Source organism: Oryx dammah, unplaced genomic scaffold (assembly GCF_014754425.2).
Source record: "Oryx dammah isolate SB20612 unplaced genomic scaffold, SCBI_Odam_1.1 HiC_scaffold_29, whole genome shotgun sequence".
In the NCBI taxonomy this organism is placed as follows: domain Eukaryota; kingdom Metazoa; phylum Chordata; class Mammalia; order Artiodactyla; family Bovidae; genus Oryx; species Oryx dammah.
This window is the reverse complement of record NW_024070213.1, coordinates 58,198,735-58,222,557: the sequence shown is the minus strand read 5'-3', so window position 1 is coordinate 58,222,557 and position 23,823 is coordinate 58,198,735. Positions and strand designations below refer to the sequence as shown.

Here is a 23,823-nt window from a genome sequence, read left to right as displayed (position 1 = left end):
GTGCCTGCCCTCTCCCAGAAATATTCAGATTTATTTAAAAGACCTAGAGTATGTCAATACAGCTATTTGGGAAGAAATGGAGTTGATGACTGGAGACAGTGGTATTCAAGTGAATTCACTACGAGAATCTTGTTTATGTGGCCTCCTGAGCACTCACCTACAATCATGGTCAAATAGGGAGGCAAGACTGCAGTAACGTCATTATTTTGGGAGGTGGGGAAGGAAAGGAAAGTCACTCATGTATATGAATAGAATGTTGATATTATCTACATATTTCCATAGCATTCCAATGATATATCTGTCATTGTATTATTTAGTTCTTGAGAAAATAATATTTCTGGTTATGTGCCAATGAAACCGATAGGAAAGCTGGCAGGTAAAGCTAAGGTAACAAAGGTGGGTTGGGAGAGGTGGCAGCAGTCTAAATATTCAGTAACTACATATGAACAAATTGGTTCCCCCTGTCTCCAGAAGCAGCAGAAGTGATGAAGGTGACTGGTTGGAAACTGACCAGGAGATTAAAATGGCCTTTGAGGATGAAAGTACCAGGGGCCAGCTCCACAAGTAAACATCCTTCTGGTTATACTTACAGCACCTGCTGGGCTACCCAGAAGTAGCCAAATGCTTTCTCAAGTGGGCTTGTTTTAAAAAAGGAGAACTAAAAAGGAGCAGAAATAATATATCACTGAACTCCTGGCCCATGAAGCTGGCACATATTTCATACAGTTCTTGGAAAACAGGCATTTTCCACCTGTCCTGGTGACAGTATTTCAAACTGATAATCTTTTGAACATAACTCCCTAACTTGAAAAGGACTTGAAGAGAGACTTTTTCAAGCATATTGTTTTAAAAGACCATTAATTTTAGCAACAAACCAACGAAGTCATGAAGAGTATCTAATCTTAACCAAAGCATTAAGGCAAGTCCAAATACAGAATCCAGGCCAGGGCCAGGAACTGAACTTTGCTCACTCACTCTGAGTTCACTACAGAGCAACCTCTTACTAGAATCACTTGAAAATTCCTCCTTGAGTCTGAAATATCAACAAGGTGTAGGCAGATACTTTTCAGTTTTGATAAGAAGTTTTACTTTAAGCTCATACTTGTGTCTTAACATAACTTTGCCATCTAAAAATATCTTTAAAAACGTAGTTCCTTATCTTGTACTTGACATTCATAATATAGTTTTAAAAGAATTTGTAGCGTCACAATAAATATGTAGAACTAAATATGGAATGAAGAGACATGAAATGTTCTTTGTACATGTGATGTGTTCATTTTTCTCTCAGTCTAACTCCTTCGACTCTTATTTTGCCTGTTTGTGAAGATGACTGTACTGCTTTAATAAAAAGTATATAATTCTTTATATTCACTTTATTTACTATAAAATGACTAAGACACATGTGTTCTCTAAACTAAATACCTGTCCAAATTAAGAAAGAAATGTAGACCCTTGATGCTCTTGAAAAACTTTGACAGTTAACCAATGTTAGTTAGTACAGGATATCCTGAATTTGCAAGTGACTTGTGTTCTAAAAATTTATTTGTAAAGTCAGTTACTTGGGCTTTATTTTTGTTTACTACTGTATCCCTAGAGCCTGGGATAGGGCTAGACACACAATGGGCATCCAAATATTTGCTGATTGACTGACTGAACTGGCCTAGAGCGGGCTTCACTAATGATACAGTTAAATTATATTATTAATAATAATTAGCATTTATATAGTAGTTAGAATTTATAGAACACATTTATATGAGCCATATTTTACTCTTTCTCACACTGATTCAATTTACAAATGTAGCATCTAAACCCCCAAAATTTTTTAAAAATTCTCATTTAGGATTTATTGTTAAAGTTGATTTGGATTATCATAATTATTACAATGGTTTGAGCTAAGTGGTATCCAACTCTTTGCAACCCCATGGGCTGTAGCATACCAGGCTCTTCTGTCTGCCACTATCTCCTGGAGTTTGCTCAAGTCCACTGAGTCAGTGATGCTATCTAACCATCTTATCCTCTGGCACCTCCTTCTCCTTTGGCCTTCAATCTTTCCCAGCATCAGGGTCTTTTCCAGTGAGTCAGCTCTTCCCATTAGGTGGCCAAAGTACTGGAGCTTCAACTTCACCATCAGTCCTTCCAATGAATATTCAGGGTTGATTTCCTTTAGGATTGATTGATTTGATCTCCTTGGAGTCCAAGGGACTCTCAAGAGTCTTCTCTAGCACCATAATTAGAAAACATCAGTTCTTCAGCACTCAGCCTTCTTTATGGTCCACCTCTCATATCCATGCATGACTACTAGAAGAACCATAGCTTTGACTATAGGGACCTTTGTTGGCAAAGTGACAGCTCTGCTTTTTTAATATGGTATCTAGGTTTATCATAGCTTTCTTTCCGAGGAGCAAGCATCTTTTAATTTCAGGGCTGCAGTCACCATCCACAGTGATTTTGGAGCCCCAAAAAATAAAATCTGCTTCCACTCTTCCCCCTTCTATTTGCCATAAAGTGATGGGATCAGACGCCATGTTCTTAGTTTTTTGAATGCTGAGTCAGCTTTTTCAGTCTTCTCTTTCACTCTTATCTAGAGGCTCTTTAGTTCCTCTTCACTTTCTGCCATTAGAGTGGTATCATCTGCATATATGAGGTTGTTGATAATTGTCCCAGCAATCTTGATTCCAGTTTGTGATTCATCCAGCCTGGCATTTTGCATGATGAGCTCTGCATGTAAGTTAAATGAGCAGGGTGACGATATACAGCCCTATTGTACTCCTTTCCCTTTGGAACCCAATCAGTGTTCCATATCCAGTTCTAATTGTTGCTTCTTGACTTACATACAGGTTTCTCAGGAAACAGGTAATATGGTCTGGTACTCCCATCTCTTAAAGAATTTTCAACACTTTGTTGTGATCCACATAGTCAAAGGCTTTTGCATAGTCAATGGAGCAGAAGTAGATGTATTTCTGGAACTCTCTTGTTTTCTCTATGATCCAATGAACGTTGTCAATTTGATCTCTGGTTCCTCTGCTTCTTCAAAACCCAGTTTGTACATCTGGAAGATTTCAGTTCACATATTGCTGAAGCTTAGCTCAATAAAGTGTTGTCAAGAAACTGCAGGCATGAAAGCCATACTCGACATAACCCAAGGCTGCTCATAAGACCTCTAAATTAAAGAGAGAGCCATTTAAGTTACTTGAGAGGATTGGGTGTGAGATGAGGGAGCTTGAATCAACATGATGACAGTGGAGGTGAGAACCAACGTAGAGATAGAAACACCAGAACCTGGTGATGGACCTCATATAGGCTCCAACTCCTACACGTATGCTACCACATTGCAGCTAGTAGTGTAAGCTGTAGATAAAATATCATCTCTTCACACAAAATAGAGACTCGGAGAGTAGAGTCTCTTTTTCTCCTGTCAACCTTTTCTTTAGCAGTTAAGTGAGATCCTTACGTTCAGTGATTGAGAAGAAGGATCCTCTCACTTCACAAAAAAAGAGATATCCCCAAAAAGATTAGACCGAAATTGAAGGCTCCTGTCTACCTAGCAAGAAGACTGATGTGATTAGCTAAGCAGTCTGAAGCTAAGACCCCTGCTATTGGAGTAGTTTGAATGTAAAGAATTTACTCACTCTGTGGTATAACGCTTGTATTCAGAGGTGGATGAGACATTAAGGGGTCCTGAGACAAATCTTCAAATCTGCACACAAATCCTCTCCATAATATCTCTACAGACGCTCATTCAGATCTTGCTGAAACACTTCATGGGATGAGAAATGCAAGGGGCCTCACTTTGTCTTTTGGATTCATCCAGTTTTTAAGAAAGTCTTTCTTTGGTCAAACTCTTGCTTTCTGAAAAGCATCAGAGTCCATTTAATCCCTCTTCAAATATCTGAAGAATGCTAGCAATTCCTGAACATCCATAAATCCTCTCTCATAGGCAAAATATCCCAAGTTAATTGTTCATTATATAATGAGGTTTCTAACTGATCTCACAAGTTCTGCTCAGCCTTCTCTAAATAGGAATATCTTGATCTGAACATAATATTCAAGCTATGCTTTGACTAGAGAACACAACAGAAGGACTATTCTCTTTCGTTTGGAGCATTCTTCTCCTATTAATGCAGCCTAAGATTGCATTAGCTTTTTTGGCAGTCGTGATGTACAGTTGACTCACACTGAGATTACACTCAACTGAAACCCTCAGGTCTTTTTCACATGAATGGCTGATAAGTCACACCTCTTTGGTAGTAGTACAGCTGAGTTTTTAAAAGAGGAATTTACCACAATTAAGTTTGTCATAAATTTTACTCAAGACTCTTTCACACTGTTCCCTGAGCTGTTTTTCTTAAACAGCTCTGCTTATGTTATCCTTACTCAGAACTGTTGATTGATCTCTGCTACCTATAGGATCAAATCCAAAATACTTTGCATACTAGACCCTGTATAATCCAACCTGAGCCTTCAGGGTCAGCCTCTTCTCCCCTCAGCTCTCTCTCCTCTCCACCCCATACCATACCAGACTCTCCAGTCATTCTAAGGGTTGACTTTCTTCATACATGTGCACTTTTCCATGCAATTCCCTTCTCTGCCTTGCAATTATTACTTCTACTTTAAGAGACAATTGAAAAGTCCCAATTAGGATGTGAATTCCCTGAAGGCAGGAATATACTACACGAAAGTCCAGGTAATAGGAAATAGGAGCTTCCCAGGTGGTGCTAGAGGTAAAGAACCCACCTGCCAATGCAGGAGACGCAGGTTTGATCACTGGATCAGGGAGATCCTCTGGAGGAGGGCATAGTAAGCCACTCCAGCATTCTTGCCTGGAGAATCCCCGTGGACAGAGGAGCCTGGTGGACTACAGTCCATGGATCACTAAGAGTTGAAGACAACTGAAGCAGCTTAGTTTACAAGCTTTATATTTTTAAGGTTTTTTTTTTTAAAGAAAATAATATTTAAACCTCTTTTTCCTCCCAACTCTAGAAATCCAGGTGAGGGGCATTTAGCTTACTTGAAAGAGTAATTCTTTGGGAGAGGGAGTAACAAGCTTGGCAGTTTAACTGAGTGAACCACACAGCTGCACAGGTTTGTCAAGAGGCAGTGTATTATTGTGATTCTTTTCCAGAATCACACACACACACACAAAAAAAACACCTTTGCACCCAGGATAGCACTGTGAAAAGAAATCCAGTTGGAAGCACTGCAGAAGCAATCATTTCCAGTGATACTGATGAAAAACTAAACAAAAATCTCCCTGTTAACCTTTTCACACCCCTTCTATTGTGTTCCAAGAGATGTTGATGGATTTGTATCTTTCCATCTAAACTGCTTTGTGTCAGGACTTTGCAGATTAGAAATAGAGCCTGTTGTTTGGGTTTGTAAAGGGATAGAGGCTAAGACACTGTTCTCGTTCAGAAATTGTACTAGTCAACTATCTGCCTTAGAATCTATCATCCTAAATGGCTAATTTAACAGATATTTAGCAAGTCATCTCTCAGACTGTTTAGTGTACCTGTACACCAGGTGAAAGTGAAAGTGTTAGTCATTCAGTCATGTTTGACTCTCTGTCTGCCATAAAGATGCTTTAAACAACTAAAGGTAATAAGTAGTCATTACCAATAATATCAGGCTTCCCAGGTGGCACTAGTGGTAAGGAATCTGCCTGCCAGTGCAGGAGACCTAAGAAACACAGGTTCGATTCCTTGGGTCAAGAAGATCTGCTGCAAGAGGGTATGGCAAACCACTCTAGTATTCTTGTCTGAGAAACCCCACAGAGGAGGCTGGCAGGCTACAGTCCATAGAGTCACAAAGAGATGGACACTCCTGAAGCAACTAAGCATGCCCACATGCATGCACCAATAATATTAACAATGATAATGCCTCAGAACCAGAGATCAAATTGCAAACATCTGTTGGATCATCGAAAAAGCAAGAGAGTTCCAGAAAAACATCTACTTCTGTTTTATTGACTACACCAAAGCCTCTGACTGTTTGGATCACAACAAAGTGTGGAAAATTATTAAAGAGATGGGAATACCAGACAACCTGATCTGCCTCCTGAGAAATCTGTATGCAGGTCAAGAAGCAACAGTGAGAACTGGACATGGAACAACAGACTGGCTCCAAATAGGGAAAGGAGTACGTCAGGTTGTATATTGTCATCCTGCTTATTTAACTTCTATGCAGAGTACATCATGAGAAGCGCTGGACTGGATGAAGCACAAGCTGGAATCAAGACTGCCGGGAGAAATATCAATAACCTCAGATAGGCAGATGACACCACATTTTTGGCAGAAAGCAAAGAAGAACTAAAGAGCTTCTTGATGAAAGTGAAAGAGAGTGAAAAAGCTGGCTTAAAACTCACCATTCAGAAAACGAAGATCATGGCATCTGGTCTCATCACTTCATGGCAAATAGATGGGGAAACAGTGGAAACAGTCAGACTTTATTTTGGGGGGCTCCAAAATCACTGCAGATGGTGACTGCAGCCATGAAATTAAAAGATGCTTGCTCCTTGGAAAAACGTTATGACCAACCTAAACAGCATTTTAAAAAGTAGAGACATTAGGTCTGTCTAGTCAAGGCTACGGTTTTTCCAGTAGTCGTGTATGGATGTGAGAGTTGGACTATAGAGAAAGCTGAGCACCAAAGAATTGATGCTTTGGAACTGTGGTGTTGGAGAAGACTCTTGAGAGTCCCTTGGACAGCTAGGAGATCCAACCATTCCATCCTAAAGGAAATCAGTCCTGAATATTCACTGGAAGGACTGATGCTGAAGCTGAAACTCCAATACTTTGGCCACCTGATGCAAAGAACTGACTCATTTGACAAGACCCTCATGCTGGGAAAGATTGAAGGTGGGAGGAGAAGGGGACGACAGAGGATGAGATGGTTGGATGACATCACCAACTCAATGGACATGAGTCTGATTAAACTCTGGGAGTTGGTGATGGACAGGGAGGCCTGGTGTGCTGCAGTCCATGGGGTCACAAAGAATTGGACACGACTGAGCGACTAAACTGAATGCCTCAGAATCCATGTATTTGATAAACAACTATTTATCAGGCAACATGTTAGAGGCAAGCGTAGTTTTTCTCAAAGTGTGGTCTGGACTATCTTAAGGAACTCATAAAACAATGTGATAAATGCCACAACAGAGGTGAACGTGTGCCAAGAGTGCACGGGTGTGATGCACATACATCATGCACCTAACCCACAATGTGGGAAAGAGGGGAAGATTAAGCCAAGTCCTTAAGGATGAGTAGGAATTATCTATTCTTTTATCTATCTGTCTCCCCAGAATATATGAGTGACAACTTAGCTAAATGGATAGAGGTAGGACTCAGGAGGAGGAGCATCTCAGGAACCGGAAGCATGTGTGCAAGGGTCAGGGGATGAGAAAGAGCATGGCACCTTGGGGTAAAACAAGCAGTTCCACAGGTAGAGCTGGAGGCTGGGGAGTAAGAGGCAGTGAGGAGGCTGAGAGAGCAGACATGCAGAAAGGGCCTGGCATTAAACAGTGTGGACAATGTGTGAGGAAACTGGTGAGTCAGTGAAGGGTTTTAAGCAGAGAAACATTTTGGATTTCACAAAGATCCTTCAGAGTACAATATAGAGAATAGATTGGGGAGCAAGCAAGACTGAACAGAGTGAACTCTCAGGTAGAGAGGACATATCTATAAGGCATAGAAATGGTCTGCACCACCACTGGTAGCTTAGAGATGGAGAGAAGCATACAGACTCAAAAGAGACTCCAGTAGCAGAATGGGACAGGCCCTGGTGAATGTCTAAAGCCGGTGAAGGAGAGAAAGGATGGAATATGGGTCTCAGTTTTTGTCTTGATGGGCCTTTCTGGGTTAGACAGTAATACCATTCATTTCAGTTTTTATTTTCTCAGTGAGACAAGAGGTAAGCTCTGTGGCTGAGAGCAAGCAATGAGTGTGAGGAGGGGTCTTAGGGAGAGGAGAAGACACTTTGCAAGAATCACTACAGGAATGGAGAAGAGTTAAGGGAAAAAAGGATTTCCAGGGTAATTTAAGGGCCACATTCAGTGTGGGGAAAAAAAATTTGTAGAGGCATCTCTAAGCACAATTGTGTTATTATTTTACCATTAGAGTTCGGCTCTTTAGCTGAAGGAATAAGAAGGTGAACAGTAGAATTGATTAGAACTGGGCTGAGACGGACAGACAAGGGGGCAATGGAGTTGAGCAGACTCATAGAAGATTCAAGAGAAAATCATGGGAACAAGCTAGGCATCATGCCCACTTTTGCAGACAAATAGCTATGTGGGGGCCAGAGAGGAGAGAAAATAAGTGGTCTAATGTGGCATAACTAGATTATTAAAAGGAAGAAATAAAAAATAGAAAAATGGTCAAAAGTAACAAAAATAGTAATTGATAAGGGAAGGAAGGGAGCTAGGGATTTACAGAGGAGGAGCTGACAATTACCTGTTTGTTTTTACAAACTACACTTCTTCACTACACCCTGTCCTAGGAAGGATCCCCTAGTGGACCTCAGTTCTTCTGAACTTTGATAAACATCAGAGAGGGAACTATTGTTCCAACAGGGTGACTGTAGTGTCCTACCCCTTTAGATGTGCTGGGAGGGGAAACATGGGTTGTTGGAGATGAGATGCCTAGTTCTCCTGGAATAGCCAGAGCACTGGTCCATGTGACCTCCATTTATCTTTGCTTCTTATTTGGAGGTAGAGGTGGAGTCAGAAGACTATTCACTGGGATATAGGATATGAGAAAACTGTAGGAATCAATTACAAAAGGAACTGATGGAAAACCTCAGAAACTTCAGAAAGGTCAGGTTGACTGACATAAAAAGAAACATAAATTCTTAATGGAGATTAAATAGTATAAGAGAGTGATTAAATTTTCTCTTTTCAATTTAATTTTAAAACACCAAAACCTTTTCCAGTAGCTGCTGAAAGATAGTGTTAGCACAGATGATGTCACCCAGAAAGCATCTGAATGTTCTTCATAATTTTTTTGTTTTGTTTTAGGAACTATGTGATTATGAAGTGTAAAGTAACGTCTGCAAACATAGCGGAGGCCTTGAAAGACTTCTGCTTCTCTCTGTTACAGGAAAGTTAGGAAGAGAAGCGAAAGATGACACAGAAAGAGGATCAGTGTTTTCTTTTTGTTTGTTAATAAGACAAACCATCCAGGAAAAGAGCTTGTTTCTTAAAGTGAGATGTATACAAAATGCCCAACAGAGAAACTGGCACATTTTACTGTGATCTCTAAATGATACTTTTCTCTTCTCCTTAAGAGAACAATTAAACATTCATTAAAACAGTAACATTTTCTGAGATTGTGAATATGTAAATACTTTTACATAAATGAGATTAATTGCACAACATTCTTGCCTTAGGTAGATGTTCTCCATCACATTCTGCAAATTAAATTTCACAACTCGTTAAGCAGAAAAAAATGTGTACAATGCTCTATGTTAATTTCATTTCCAATGCTGTGACAGCTCATGGATATTAAAAATGACTTCTAAAAAATCATCCTGCCAAATTTCTCCTATAGCTGGAATTTAGGGTCAAAAAAGGATTAAAAGTTGGATGAGTCAAGATAAAATGGAAGGGCCTTAAAATCTGAAAGTCCCTAAAATCAGCACTTTTCTTTCAGCATAATGTTTTCAAAGATGTCTTTCTCCTTCCATACTGTTCCCTCTCCCTCTTCTATCATCATTATCTGACCAGTCTTTCCTGTCTCCCTATTTGTTTTCATTCATCTTTTGAAAATCTAAAGTGGCCAATTTCATCCCTTCCCTCTCACTTTTCATTTTAGAATTTGTACCCACTGTATTGCCAGTGGCAAGTCAATGTTATTCAAATTCATGATGTTGCTTAATTAAACAGCCATTGAATCTGCAGGTTGGTAAGACTGGTCTTTGTATATGCCTGGGCAGTTGCAAGTATTTTTGGTAATGGCAGAGTCAATGGAATAACTTTGATCCTCCCCGGGCTCCATTCTTGGACTTTCCTCTTTTCTGTCCACACCCACTCCCTTGATGATCTCATCCAGTTTCATAGCATTAAATATCATCTCTGTGCAAATGACTCCCAAATGTATATATTTAGTTCAGACCTCCCCTTTGAACTTTAAACTCCCAGAACCAACTGCCTACTCAGTATTTCCACTTGGATGTGTCATAAGCAACATACCTAATGTGTCCACGTATGAGTTCCTGACTTTCCTTTCCAAATATACTCCTTCTAGAGTCTTCTCCACCTCAGTAACTGGCTGTCCCATTCTTCAGGTGCTCAGGCTAGAAACATTCTTATCTGTTTCTTTCTCTCATACCTGCACCCAACCTGCCAACAAATGCTCTTGGCTTTATCCATAACATTGATCCAGAACTCAACTACTTTTCACCATTTCCACCGCAACCTTCTGTTCATGCGCCATCAGATCTAGCCTGAAATTACTGGCAATAGCATTCTAGCTGGTCTCTCTGCTTCCCTCTTTGGTCTTTCCTTAACCCACAAACCAGAGAAATCACATTAAAAATAAATTGATCATATTACCCCTCTGCTTAAAGCTCCAAATGGCTTCAAGTATCATTCAGAGTAAAACTCAATGACTTTATAAAAATTTATTGTCCAGATTGGGACCTCTTTGAGAGTGAAAAGGAATACTATTAATAAATCTTGGTGTAAACTGGGGCCATCCTGGACACCTGCTTATGAGGATCTCCATAATTTCCCATAGCTTGCCATCATCTCTCTGGCCTCTGACCTCACCTGTTATATAAACCTCAACTCTTCTGTCTCAGCACCAGCCTCCTCACTGTCCTGACGGCAGGAGGCAGACTTCCTCAGGACCTTTGCCCTTCCCCTAGACATATCCATGACTCATTTCTGTTTCCCTTCAGGTCCTTATTCAAAAATCCCATTAAGGCATTCCCTGGAAGCTGTCTAAACATTTAAAACCCCCTTTCTACTACCTAGTCCCCTTCCCTGCTTCTTTAATTTTTATAAAATTTAAACTTATTACTATCAAACATCCCATATATTTTATTTACTTAACTTGTTTAGCACCTTACACTTAGAATGTAATCTCAAGGGCAGGAATTTTTGACTTTTTGCTCTGTACCCCCCATTCCTAAAATAGCTGGAACATAGGAGACAGTATATAAACATTTGTAAGAAGAATGAATGAATCATGATTAGTTTGAAAGGATATGTAGGAGTTGTGTAACATCCGACACATTTAATAAATAGTATTATCATTTCACAGAATTCAATTCAGCACCAGCCTCCTCGCTGTCCTGAAGTACTGTCTGAACGTATCTGGACATTTATGCCTCTGGGGATATATGCTAGACGCACAAGTTGGGGGTCTAGGAGCCACAGAGCAAATACAATGAGAGAAGAGGCGAAGTTCTTCAAGAAGTGAACACTGTAGGAGTAGAAGAGATAAGCGACATGATATTATAGTTGCATGTGAGTGACACAGAGTACGTGGGTGTGCAGAAGAGACATGGTTTATATTCAATGACTTTTCAGACACTTCTGATTACTGATCAGAAGCAATAACTTTCATATTCTCTGGAATGACTCATTTTCCTCATCTTCCAAAGTGCCCAGCCCCTAAGAACCCCCATTCTGGTTTGCATTCTCCATCCCTTAGTAGGAAGCTACTTTTGTATGCCCTACCTGACCTTCAGGTGTCTGTTCCTTATTGTCTAGCCTTAATTTTTCAACATGAATCATCATTACTAACTCGGCATTTTGCAATCTGATCTCTCAAAGTTCCCACAATATTTCAATGAAATACTGGCAAATATGGAGCAAACAGATGCTAAACACATTTTTTTAATAGCTACAAAGTATTTGCAGAGGAAAAATCCACCCATTGAAACCAATCAATCAAAGTTTATTGATTTAATCTCTGGGTTTGTTCTAATTTTTAATGTAGTTTCTTTGAATAATTTTAATTGATAACCATCCTGTGGGTTTTCCTTAAACTAAAGGCAATTTTTTAAAATGTGCTTTTATAAGTCTCCTGCCCCACCCCTACAGGAAGGGAGTAGCCTAGCCCCAGGGTGTAGATAATCAAAGCACTCTAAACAAACAGATAAAACATTTATTTTCCAAAAAATTCAACAAAATTATAGCTGAGAACATGCTTCATAGCATAACATTAACAACTTAGAAAAATTACTTAAAGCAGTTACCAACTAGATAAAAAGTATTTCCTCAGCCCCCCCAAAAAACAAACCAATCAATAAAAAGTATGCTAAATGGTACTGAAGAACTGTTAATACTCATTCCCATATGGTTAATGCTAAATGATCTTGTGTTAGTCACTCAGTCATGTCCGACTCTTTGTGATCCCTTGGACTATAGCCCACCACACACCTCTGTCCATGAAATTCTCCAGGTAAGAATACTGGAGTAGATTGCTATTCCCTTCTCCAGAGGATCCTCCCGACCCAGGTCTCAAACCCAGGTCTCCCACATGGCAGGCAGATTCTTACCATCATCTTGGGTAACATTAAATGCAAAGAGTCTTTGCCTATTATTTTTCTATCTAATGTAAAAAAAAAATAACTTTATTATACAAAGTTCTCACACATGCATGCTAAGTTGCTTCAGTCATGTCTGACTCTTTGCTACCCCATGGACCATAGCCCACCAGGCTCCTCTGTCCATGGGATTCGAGAATCCCATGGTGGGTTGCCGTGCTCTCCTCACCCAGGAACTGTCTCTTATGTCTACCTGCAATGGCAGGCTGGTTCTAGCACCACCTTGGAAGCCCAAATTTCACATAGCCATATTACAAATGATCAATTAAACTGTAAATTTTACAGTTTAATAATTACCAGAGCAATTTAATTTTGTTTTTAATTTTTGAGTTATAATAAAACCTAATCATATAAATAACTTTAAGGCAATCTAGTCATCCCAACTCCAGCATCGATTACTTTCTCTGACCAAGTTACCCTGACTCACTAAGTCTCAAGGACTTTATCTGTAAAATAGGGTTGATACTGAAACCCAACTAACAGCATTCTTTTGAAAATAAGGGATGTGGAGAACTCTACAGAATGCCTGGCATATGGGAAAGCTTCAGCAGATAAGAGCTGCCACCATGACTCTCATGACTGATGATGCTGTATATAACTTAGCTAATTTGTTTTGTCTTCCCCACCCCCACTCTCACTACTGTGCCAAGCACCAGGCCCATCTGTGCCTTTAAAAAGAAAAATGGAGGTATATTTGGAAATTAAGAGCATATTTCAATGACTGAAGAAAACAAGTAGCTAACCAGAGTAGTGTCTGAAAGTATTCCTAATTGTGTATTGCTTTATCTTTTCAGTTTAAAAATCCTAAATATTGCTGAGTACCGGATACATGTAAATACCTATAAAACCCTGATTAATGTATCATTTTCTGCACATTTGTGCCATACTGACTTTATCACAATGTACTGAAATGTAATCCTCTTCAAAAGCCTAAAACAAATACTCAGATCTTGAAAAGCATAGGACTTGCGCAACATACTGGGGGAATTAATCACGCACTGTCTCATATTACTTAACAAATCAGTCCATAAATGATATTTAATCTCTAACACATTAGACTGTCAGGACTACAAAGGAAAACTAATGTATGTAGTTTTTGCATTTTTCACACTACACAGCTTGACACCAAGGAATTTCAAATGATTGGGCTGCCCAAAGAGTTCGTTCAGGTTTTTCCATAAGATATTAGAAAAAAACCACAAATGAACTTTTTAGCCAAGCCAATAGTACAGTGGAGTTAGCACTAGGGGAGAAGTCAGGAAATACAAATTTCAGCTGAGTAATTGTAGACAAGACATTAATTCTTTTCAGGCTTCAGATTACTCATCAGTCATGTGCTTTTCCATCTATGACATTCAGGTTCCTTTTCAAATGCTCTCATTCTAAAAAACACTAGCAAGAGGGATTTTTACCAATGTTTGTTATTTTAATACACAACTTCATTTTTCCATATCGAAAGATTGAAGGAAGCCTTAATTATAGATTTTGTTCACTCATTAAATCTTGCCAGGAACTCAGAGTTCTTATCACTGTCTGTTTCATCTAACACAAATCCTTCAATCTGTTATAAGAACAGCAAGCCCTCCACTGCCAGCTTTCCCACCGTCTGTGTGTTAGTCGCTCATTCGAGTCCAATTCTTTGCAACCCCATAGACTATACAGCCTGCCAGGCTCTGCTGTCCTCTGTCCATGGGATTTTCCAGGCAAGAATACTGGAGTGAGTAGCCATTCCCTTCTCCAGTGATCTTCCTGACCCAGGGATCAAACCTAGGTCTCCTGCATTGCGGGTAGATTATCTGAGCCACCAGGGAAGCCCTCCCCATATCCTCTATCCTGTTTTATTTTCTCCTTAGAACACATCACACTCTGGCATACTGTATAACTTAGCTAATTTGTTTTGTCTTCCCCACCCCCACTCTCACTACCGTGCCAAGCACCAGGCCCATCTGTGCCTTTAAAAAAAAAATGGAGGTATATTTGGAAATTAAGAATTATATGTATTTAAGGTTTACAATTTGTTGATTTGATAAACATAAATATTATCAAATAATCACCACATTCAAGCTAATTAACATTTCTGTCACTTCAGATAGTCACCACTTTTCAGCACTTGTGGTGAGAATACTTAAGATACAGCCTCCTGGCAAATTTCAAGTACACAATAAAGTATTGTTAACTATAGTCATGAATGCATGCATGCTTAGTCACTCAGTTGTGTCCGACTCTTTGCAACCCCATGGACTATAGCCTGCCAGGCTCTTCTGTCCATGGGATTCTCCAGGCAAGAATACTGGAGTGGGTTGCCATTCCCTTCTCCAACTATAGTCATACTATTGTACATTAGTTCTCCAGAACTTGTTCATCTCTCATAACTGAAACTTTGTGCCCCATGAACAATATCTCCTCCTGTCTGTGTCTTTCACCGGGATTTTGGGAGCACTTAATACCTCACCCCAGCATTTCCCAAGTTATGCTCTAAAGCTCTCTAGAGTTCTAAAAGATAAGAATTGGAGTTCTGCAAAGACAGGATTGCATGGGCAAATAAGTTTGGGAATGTCCCATCCTATACCTCCCATTTGAAGATACAGGACACATAATGAGAATATTTATGTGTTTATAAATGTCTCATTTTGTTAAACCCAGTCAGTGTCTCCCAACCTAGTTTGGCTATGGAAACTTTTATTCCCAGAACACCATCAACATCTCAGAGGACACTTTTGCTTAGGAGAAAGCTGTCTGGCAAATTTTTTTTTACCTTCATGTCACATCCAAATGAATAGCAACTGTAAGAGAGTGAGCGAGGGTAAAGGCAGACATCTTTTTGCTATCAACTCTTAGAGGTCAGTAATGGCGAGAGAACATGGTTTTATGAAACAAATACTATACTTAACGTCTTTGTGATTTAGTCCAAGCTCTGTCACATAGCTAACTGTACGAAAGTGTTAGTCGCTCAATCCTGTCAGACTCTTTGCAATCCCATGAGCTATAGCCCACCAGCCTCCTCATCCATGGGATTCTCCAGGCAAGAATACTGGAGTGGGTACCCATTCCCTTCTCTAGGGTATCTTCCTGACCCAGGGATTGAACTCAGGTCTCCTGCATTCTAGGCAGATTCTTTCCCATCTGAGCCACCAGGGAAGCCCAACTAATTGTAAGCTGAGCAAATCACCTTATCTCTGAGCCTCAATCTCCTCTCCTATAATGAGACACATTGTAGGATAATCATATCCTGTTCTTTGAAACCGCTGACCAGTTTAGAAGGTTTTATGTAAACTTAAACTTGTATTTAAAAAGCTTCTTCTGGGTGGATTTTTGAGGCCTGTATTTTTAAAGTCCTCTTTCAGATGACTGGTGCCTTCCACTCTGAAGATGGACATATCTGATTTCTTAGACATGAAACAACAGGACTCTCTAAAGCCCTAAAAAGCCCAAAGAAGTACTTCAGAATAGACAATGGAAACAAATTTAAAGACTGGAATATATTCACGTTAGCCTAAGTAGAAGGATAATCCCTAGAGAAGGCCTGAAAAGTCTTATGCAGAATGGAGGAACATATAGGTCTACAGTATAAATGAAATCTGAGCCTGCTTATTTAATGCTAGATTAATTGGATTATTTTTCTGCTCAATTTTCAAAAGTAGTGACTGATGCTATGGAGTTGTACTAAAAAATTAATTTGTAGCTCAGCACTAATTTATATTCCAAAGCAACAAAGAAGAGGTAGATAACGATCATTTCCAAGGAGGCTTCCTCTGGTCCTTATCTTTGAGGAAGATTCTCTTCTAACTCAGGAGGGAAAGATTCATTCCCAAACCTGTCTCTAAGGGAAAGAAATTCTATGATGGTTTAACATACACTTGCAAGTAATGCTCTAGAGAGAACTAGATGGCATTTAATGTTTTCCTTGCCATTGAACTATGTCTGCTGAAATAACTACAATAAAAAAATTTTTAACTAGATATAAAAGGTGACTGCACACTGAAAGATCAATCTACCATAAGTTTTAGTCTCTACCTGCTAAAATTTGAAATTTGATGTAAGCATTGATGACAGTAAGTAGTTTGGCTTTATAGAAAACAAGATTTTGCTCTGCAGTAGGGTAAATAAATGTTTAGTCATTACTTTAGTAATCTCTAAGTAATTTCTGGGCCATAGAAATACATTCAATATGATATTAGGTAAGCAAGCATGCCTACCATCTAGTTACTGAAACTCTTATTTTTGCTACTTCATAGATAACATGACCCAGTAGCACTGAGATGGAGGGAACTGATATGAGCCTGTGGATCAATTCCAAAGCAATTTGAGAGTTCAAGCCATTCATTTGTTTGCAACACAAAGTGTTCTCCACAGAAGAAAACAAAGAGTCTAACTTATCTTTCTCTTTCCTGTCCTGGTATCTGGAAAAATATCCATCGTGACAGGGTGCACACAGGTTTACAATACTAAGCCAGCTTAAGGAAGAATGGAACGAAGAATAAGAATGGAACACCATCTGCCTGCTGCTTGAGCCGTATCCTCCTTGGTTCTGGTGCCAGTAACACTGTTCCAGGTCTGCAGAGCGCACACAGAAACAGCAGCAGCTGGATAACATGGCAAAAGTCCACATGTCTATGGGAGCAGGGGGGAGAAGTAGCCAAACCAATCTTTCCATCAGTCCCTGGCAAGTACCCCTGTGCACCAAACCAAAGGCAGAATTTGTAGCACTGCCTGACACATAGTAGGGACTCGATGAATATTTACTAAATATACTCATCTGGGAAGTCTATGAATAGTAATATAAACACTGCTGGAAGAATGATCATCTTAGTCTCTGGATGTATGCTTAACACTTGGTCCAGACGTTCACAACTTTGACACTATTGACATTTTAAGCGACTAATTCTTTTCTGGGAACCGGAATGGGAGGAGTGCTATCTTGCATACTGTAGGAGGCTGAGTAACCTCCCCAGTCTCCATCTACTAGACACCAACCGTGTCACGCCCACCCTCAGCAAAAGTGTCTCCAGACATTGCCAAATATCCCCTGGAGGGTGAGGTTAACAAAATCACCTCTAGTTGGGAACCACTTATCTACTCTCTGTGTCACGTGCTAGAACTAGAAATACTATATTCTCTTCTCTTTTTTTTCTACGTTGATATTTCTTGATCTATACATTGAAGGTACTTTACTCTAAATCTGCTTTCACCCAATTGTCTCCAAACTCCATGTTTTCATATATCTCAGTGGGGGAGGGCTTTCTAGGTACATCCATACAAATTAAAAAAAAAAAAGTCTCCCCCTTAAGCAATGGGAAATATGAAGCAAAGAGTAAACATTCTGTATAGAAACTGGACTAGTAGATAAGGGGCTGTTTTGCAGAGTGATACTGAGAAGGTCTTGCACCCAGGATAGACCCAGAGCCTGAGCTGCAACTGATGTGTGTGTGTGCCCAGAAAGAATTCCTACATCTAAAAAGAAAGTAGCTTCATTTGTTTGCTATGCAGTCTCTTAATCTTAACAATAAAACCCCTCTGTTATACAAAAGTATCCTTCTGACAAACATAGTATTTTCCTCCCTTGGCTTTGTTTTTATTTATTTCCTATTTATGTTAACTTTGCGGGAAGATAGGCATGGGCTCCAGGAACAGGCAGTCTCAGGAAGGCTTGCCCCTGCAGAGGCACAGTAAGCAGTCCTGCAGACTGAAGACATCAGTAGTCTTTTAAACTTCTAAGGTAAACTGATAATGTTGCCTATCTACTCTTCCTTAAAATGAAAAAAAATTAAAATCTTAGAATTCAGATTTAAACCTAGCCAGTGGGCAACCCGCTTGAAAATGATTCCACATGCATGTCTCAGGGTGAGAAATAATTTATGACAAATAAAGCTCATGAAAAATTCTAATTTCATTCATGTTGCTACAAGTATACCTTCATGCTTTAAAAAAAATGTGGGCTGGTAACATTTTTCTACCTTACTTACAGCATAGAGTTAAACATGTGCCCTTACCTCTCCTCCAGTGCAGGGCAAAGGATTGGAGTATCTAGAAGTGCAAATAGCTCCCTTCTTGACAACATCGTCTTCCAGGCCAAATGTAGCCGAGCAGTTAGCTGCAAAGTACTTGTAAGGCTTCCATGTCTTTCCAAAGTCCTGGGAGCGGTCCAGCACCATGGCTGCCGGCCGGGGAGACTTGAACACCATAATTAGATGAGTGAAGTAGAATTCAGCTTCCAGGTCTAGCTGGATCTTTTCTCTGTGTACATCCTCAGCAGACTGCCACCACGTGCGAGGATGCCTGAAGGAGGAGTCTGCCATGGCAGCTGGTAGGTGAGCCAGGTGAGGCTGGGCAGCACTGCATTTGCCACATTTGGGCTGCTGACAAGTCAGGTCAGTGTTCTCACTGTAGAAGCAGTACAGTTCAGTGGCGTTCTGACCACAGGTGGTGTCCGTCCAGAGTTTTCTCCCTAAAGCCAAATTTCCCATCCGAGGGTTACAGGCTTTTTCACAGCGGGAACTCACTCCAGCTACTCCACTCAGTCCTAGAGATGGGAAAGCATATGTTATTCAAGACAAACCCATCTGGAAAGCTCTTCTGTCCACCCAGTCCATCCTCAACAGTCCCCATGTTGCCCTGAGACTTTCAGTAAAGAGGAAATTCTACCAAATGCAAATATGGAAGTGTGTGAATGTGCATGAGTGTATGAGGGTGTGCCTGCATGCGTGTTTCATGTTCAGATGTGCAATTCACATAAAAGAAAATAAAATCACTTTGGGCAAAGGGTGAGAGGAAGGAAAGTGGAAACACTGGGAAAAGATAATGGGCCTAAACCTTTTCAAATATTTTTAAACAGTCTCTATTTTTGAAGCACACTCATTTGCTTTTGAAGCCATGACATAAATAATACTAAAAACCAACAATGTTTTTAAGATCACTCAGTTTAGTCTTTCAAATGTAATTTGAGTCCTTGGCATTATCTAATAAGTGTATGAGAATGCATTACGGAGGGAATATAGAATTCTACCATATTTTTAAGACAAAAATATGAAGGGACAAATTCTCTAGGAAAATCAATATGAGATACTGGTATACAATGGGATCTCATTTAAGGAACTCAGATGTGCAATATCTGTTTTTAGTACTGAGTAAATGTAACTAAGAAAAAACCCTCTAAACTACCAGATGACAGAAAAGCTTATTTGATGTGCTCTCTCCCTCTTGAGTGGTTCTCCCTATGACAGGTTATATAGTAGTCACCTGTTTGCCTAACAGGAGAATGGTTACAGTCTGGCAGCCACTAACAGCACCTTTAAACATAATCTGTGAACTAAAACACCTTCTTAAAGAAACATGTGCTTCCACCCAAACAAAGGCCCAGCAGACTTTAATGTTTCAAAATTACTTAAAATGATAAACATTATCCACCTATTAACATCCTGACTACATAATATAATCCTTTAATTTGGGCTTGTCATTTTAATTATGAATACCTTAAAATTATCTATTTTAAAAGTTAAAACAAAGAGGGAACGAAGGAAAAGGAAGTCAAACCCCAAATTCTGGCTAATTGAACGTTTCTGCTTCTTAAGAGGGAGCACCTCTGAACTGTGATCACTATAAGCCAAATGACAACTTAGACCAAAAGAGAGACATTTCACACACTGATTGTCATGAGCCTCACATAGTCTTTGCAACCTTAAGAAAGGGCTTCCTTAGGCATAGTTTTTAAATGTCAGATTCAAGTATGCCTTTTGTCTGGACTCTGCTTGCCACTTTTCTGATTAGCTGGGGCATCAGCTGCTTGTGGCCAACATCCCACGAACACACAATGTGCTATGACTCACCTGTAAAGCATTTCAGGGGAAATCATATACTGCCCGTACAAGTATTTTTGACTTGAAACACTTGCCTTGTGATATTTATTTACAACCTTTTGATTGCTTGCATGTTTTTGCCATAACATGGTTTGAAAGGTTTATTAAAGTTCACTTTGTGGTTGGGGGAGCATACATAAGTGCACACAGGGATGCTTAAGTAACAAGAATTAAAATAAAAGCTTAGACCCTTTAACAGTTTCTTGGGAAACGTTATGAGTAATTTTAGAGCTCCCCCCACCAAAGAAAACAAAAAAACTAAGAAGCAATCCAGAGAAGACTGGAGTCAGATAAATAATCGGTGGACACAATACTTAGAGATCCCTAAAGAAGTGACCATCCAAATATAGCAAGGAGGCCCCTAACAGTCCGACTGGGGTTTGGGATGCAGATTCTAAAGCCTGGCTTTTCTTCATGCTGGCATCTCTAGGGGCAGAGTAGATGAAGCCGAAGGGAAGGGAGAAGTGTGCCAGGGCTCCCTCTTCACTCGTCAGTCCCTCCAGCCCACACTCCGTTCTGGAGCAAGCAAGATGCTTTGAGAGACCAAGAGGCCAAATAGTTCCTCACTTTCTTTCCCCCTTACACCCTGAACTGCACTTGCCCCTAACTGGAAACCAGGTGACCTACAAGAGGAGAGAGAGGAGCAGAAGGGGCTCCCAAATTTAGAAAGAGCAAGCTAGGACTGGTGGCCAAGGGCAGCCGGGGTGGGAGTGCAAGGGCGAGCGCATCTGACGACGCCGCTGCCCGGCGTCCAGTTACCCAGACAGGAAGCAGACCCGCCTCCGACCTCCCGCGGAGCCTCCGCCAGGGTACCAATTCCCCAGGGCGGCAAACCAGCTCCTGGCGACCTAGGGTGATCACCACCCACCGTCCCAGGCCGGGGTCTGAGTTCTAGCTACTGTCCCGGAGAGAGGGCCCTCACCCCGCCCCAGGTGTCCCTACCTGGCTCCCCAGTACCCAGCAAGAGTTCGGGGACGACGGCGATCGCTCTCAACAAGAGAGCGGCCCCGGCCCACGCGCGCCCAGGGTCGCTGGGCCACCCCTCCCCATCATTCCTCAGGCCATGTAGTGCCGGGGGATGGCGAGCCTGGTCCTTTGTTCCCTCACAAAGTGGAAAGGCAGTTTTTTACTAGTCCAAACCGAGAAAAAACCAAGGTCGCACTATCTCAGGCAGGGCGCACCCAGGATATTGGGTTATCCAAGGGCATGTGTATCGCAGTTGCAAAAAACAAAAATCAATAATATTTTAAACAGCGGAGACCCGGGGAAAAGGAGGCGGAACATGGCCACTCATTTCATCCTTGGGCGCTGAGCTCGGCGCTCTCAGCCTGCGCTCCCCTGTATCCCCGAGTCCCGAGATGGGGAACACAAGAGCGAAGGAAGGGGGGTGGGGGCCCGGCAGCGTCACCACCCACCTGCGGCCACCGCGGAGCAGCCCCAGAGCAGCAGCAGCCGCGCGCAGCTCCCCATGGCCGGGAGAAGCCGGGAGGACCCGGGCCGGGCACGCGGGAGGGAGTCGAGCCCTCGCAGCTGTGGGATGAAGCGCCAACAAGTCCTCGGAAGGAACCAGGGCTCTTTATTTCTTCCTCCTCCTGGGGCGCCTGGCTCGGTCAGTGGGCGCGGGCGCCGGGAAGCCGCGGGCTGGGGCCGCGCCGGGAGGTGGGGTGACCCTCGCGCACCGGCCTGGAGGGGCCCGGGCACCTCGGGGGCGGCAGAAGCCCCGGGACCATAGCCTGCCCGGCCGCGCTGCCCAGCGGAGCAGTCCGCGGGCTCCTCCGCGGCTAGCCCGGGGCTCGGCGCCCGCAGCAGCCGCTGAACTTTGCGAGACCTTTCACTTCCCGGCCGCCGCCGCCGCCTCCTGGGCGTCCTCCTCCGCTTTTACCACCTCCTCTGGCTGTGGCGTCTCCGTCCCCTGCTTCTCCACGGGCAGTTCCATGGATGCATTTTTATTGCACCGACGCCGCGGCGCTCCGGTGCCAGCCCTCCTCCCCTCGCACCTCCACCCCTTCCTCCCTCCCGCCCCCCGCGCTCGCTTTGACAGCCGGGGCGCTGTAGCCTGTGAGGCCGAGTCGCAGCCGCAGCTCGGGGAGGGACGCCCCCCACCCCAGCCCCCCACGCCAGACCGGCCGCCCCCGATGCCTCGCTGCCAGCTTGACCCGCCCGCCTCCGCCCCTCCGCGAGCCCGTCACCTCGGGCCCCCACCTTCGCCCTTGCCCCTCCCGGCTCTCGCCCTGCATGTCCCTGCGTGACCCCCCTGGTGCCCTCCAGCACCCACAGGCCTCCTTTAGAGGCCGTCTCCCACCTTCTCCCGGAACATTCCACAGAGCAGTTGACTCCTTCTTGATCAGGTCAGGGCATGCCAAGGGGCTTAAAAAACCGCGAAATAGGCTAGCGCCTACTTCCCACATCCCCCAGCAAAAACAAACCCTCCCTCTTCTCCCGCCACCCCTTCTCCCAGAGTTTCATGACCCAGGGATGGAACCCCACACACACACACACACGCCCACCCAATCGGGGTTATGGGCAAGAGAGAGCTCATTAACTGCATTCGCCGCTTCTCTGCTGACCCTCAGGGGGTGGGGGAGAGCATCTTGGCTAAACAATCAATGCTTACTTTATCCGAGGTGTATCCGTTTTTATATAAAAAGTGTTCCCTAATTCAAACTCAGGGTGCTAAAAGAAAAGGGGCATAGGATTAGCCAGTGCCCAGTTTAAGAACATCCTCTTCTAGAGGCAGGGGCGCGACAAAGATAACCTCTTTGGTCCGTCCAAGCACTGTCGTTCCAGTTGTGCTGCAAAACAGTGAAGTTGTGAAATAACCTAAGGGAGAAGATTTAGTAGCAGCCAAAAGCTGCTAACTGTCCATAGCATTGTGCCAGGCTGCTGATTATGGATGCCGGTTACGGAGCACTTGAATCCGGGATTTTCGCAAGTCCTATGAAAATCTAGTTATATGTACACATCCAGGGAAACTGGCAAAAGTTAAGTAGAAACTAGTCTTTGATTGCAGTGTTCATTTTGTGCCTTTAAATATTTTCCAGAAAAGTAACTGTTTTACAGATACAATTCAGTTGTATGTGTTGCTGATGATGACAATTTAGAGCTTTGGAGCACATGTAGGTATTATTTATGACTCGGCTGAGGCTATAGAAGAACTTTAAACTCCCAGGAGGGACTGGGACGTGGTCAGCATCATCCATTTGGGAGACATTAAAATTATTCTGGCCAGCACTGGAAAGTGGCAAAAGATGTGGAATAGCAATTTATATAACATTTCAGAAAATAAACCCTTTGAATTTTCAAATATTGGCAGTGTTGGGGCTTTCTTCATATCTTATAGAAATGCTTCCAATTGAGTCAATTGAACATCTCTCTATATTATTCTTACCAAATAAATGACAGGAAATAGTAACAATCCAAGGGC

The 23,823-nt window shown here is 42.0% G+C and overlaps 1 protein-coding gene across 5 annotated transcripts in view; it reads right to left on the bottom strand.

Annotated features, from left to right (window-relative positions):
- Positions 1-22,411, bottom strand: part of NTN4 (netrin 4) — a 127,504-nt gene extending 105,093 nt beyond the window's left edge. For 2 of the 5 annotated variants that reach the window (XM_040232788.1, XM_040232789.1), the window contains exons 1-2: positions 21,815-22,410; positions 18,537-19,066 (exon numbers count right to left, since the gene is read on the bottom strand). In XM_040232788.1, the coding sequence (XP_040088722.1) occupies positions 18,537-19,066; positions 21,815-21,869 (585 nt within the window). In that variant the 5' untranslated portion in view covers positions 21,870-22,410. Of the gene's footprint in view, positions 1-18,536; positions 19,067-21,814 lie in introns of all 5 variants that reach the window. The other 3 variants (XM_040232790.1, XM_040232791.1, XM_040232792.1) reach the window with 2 other exon arrangements.
- Positions 22,412-23,823: the final 1,412 nt, after the last annotated feature.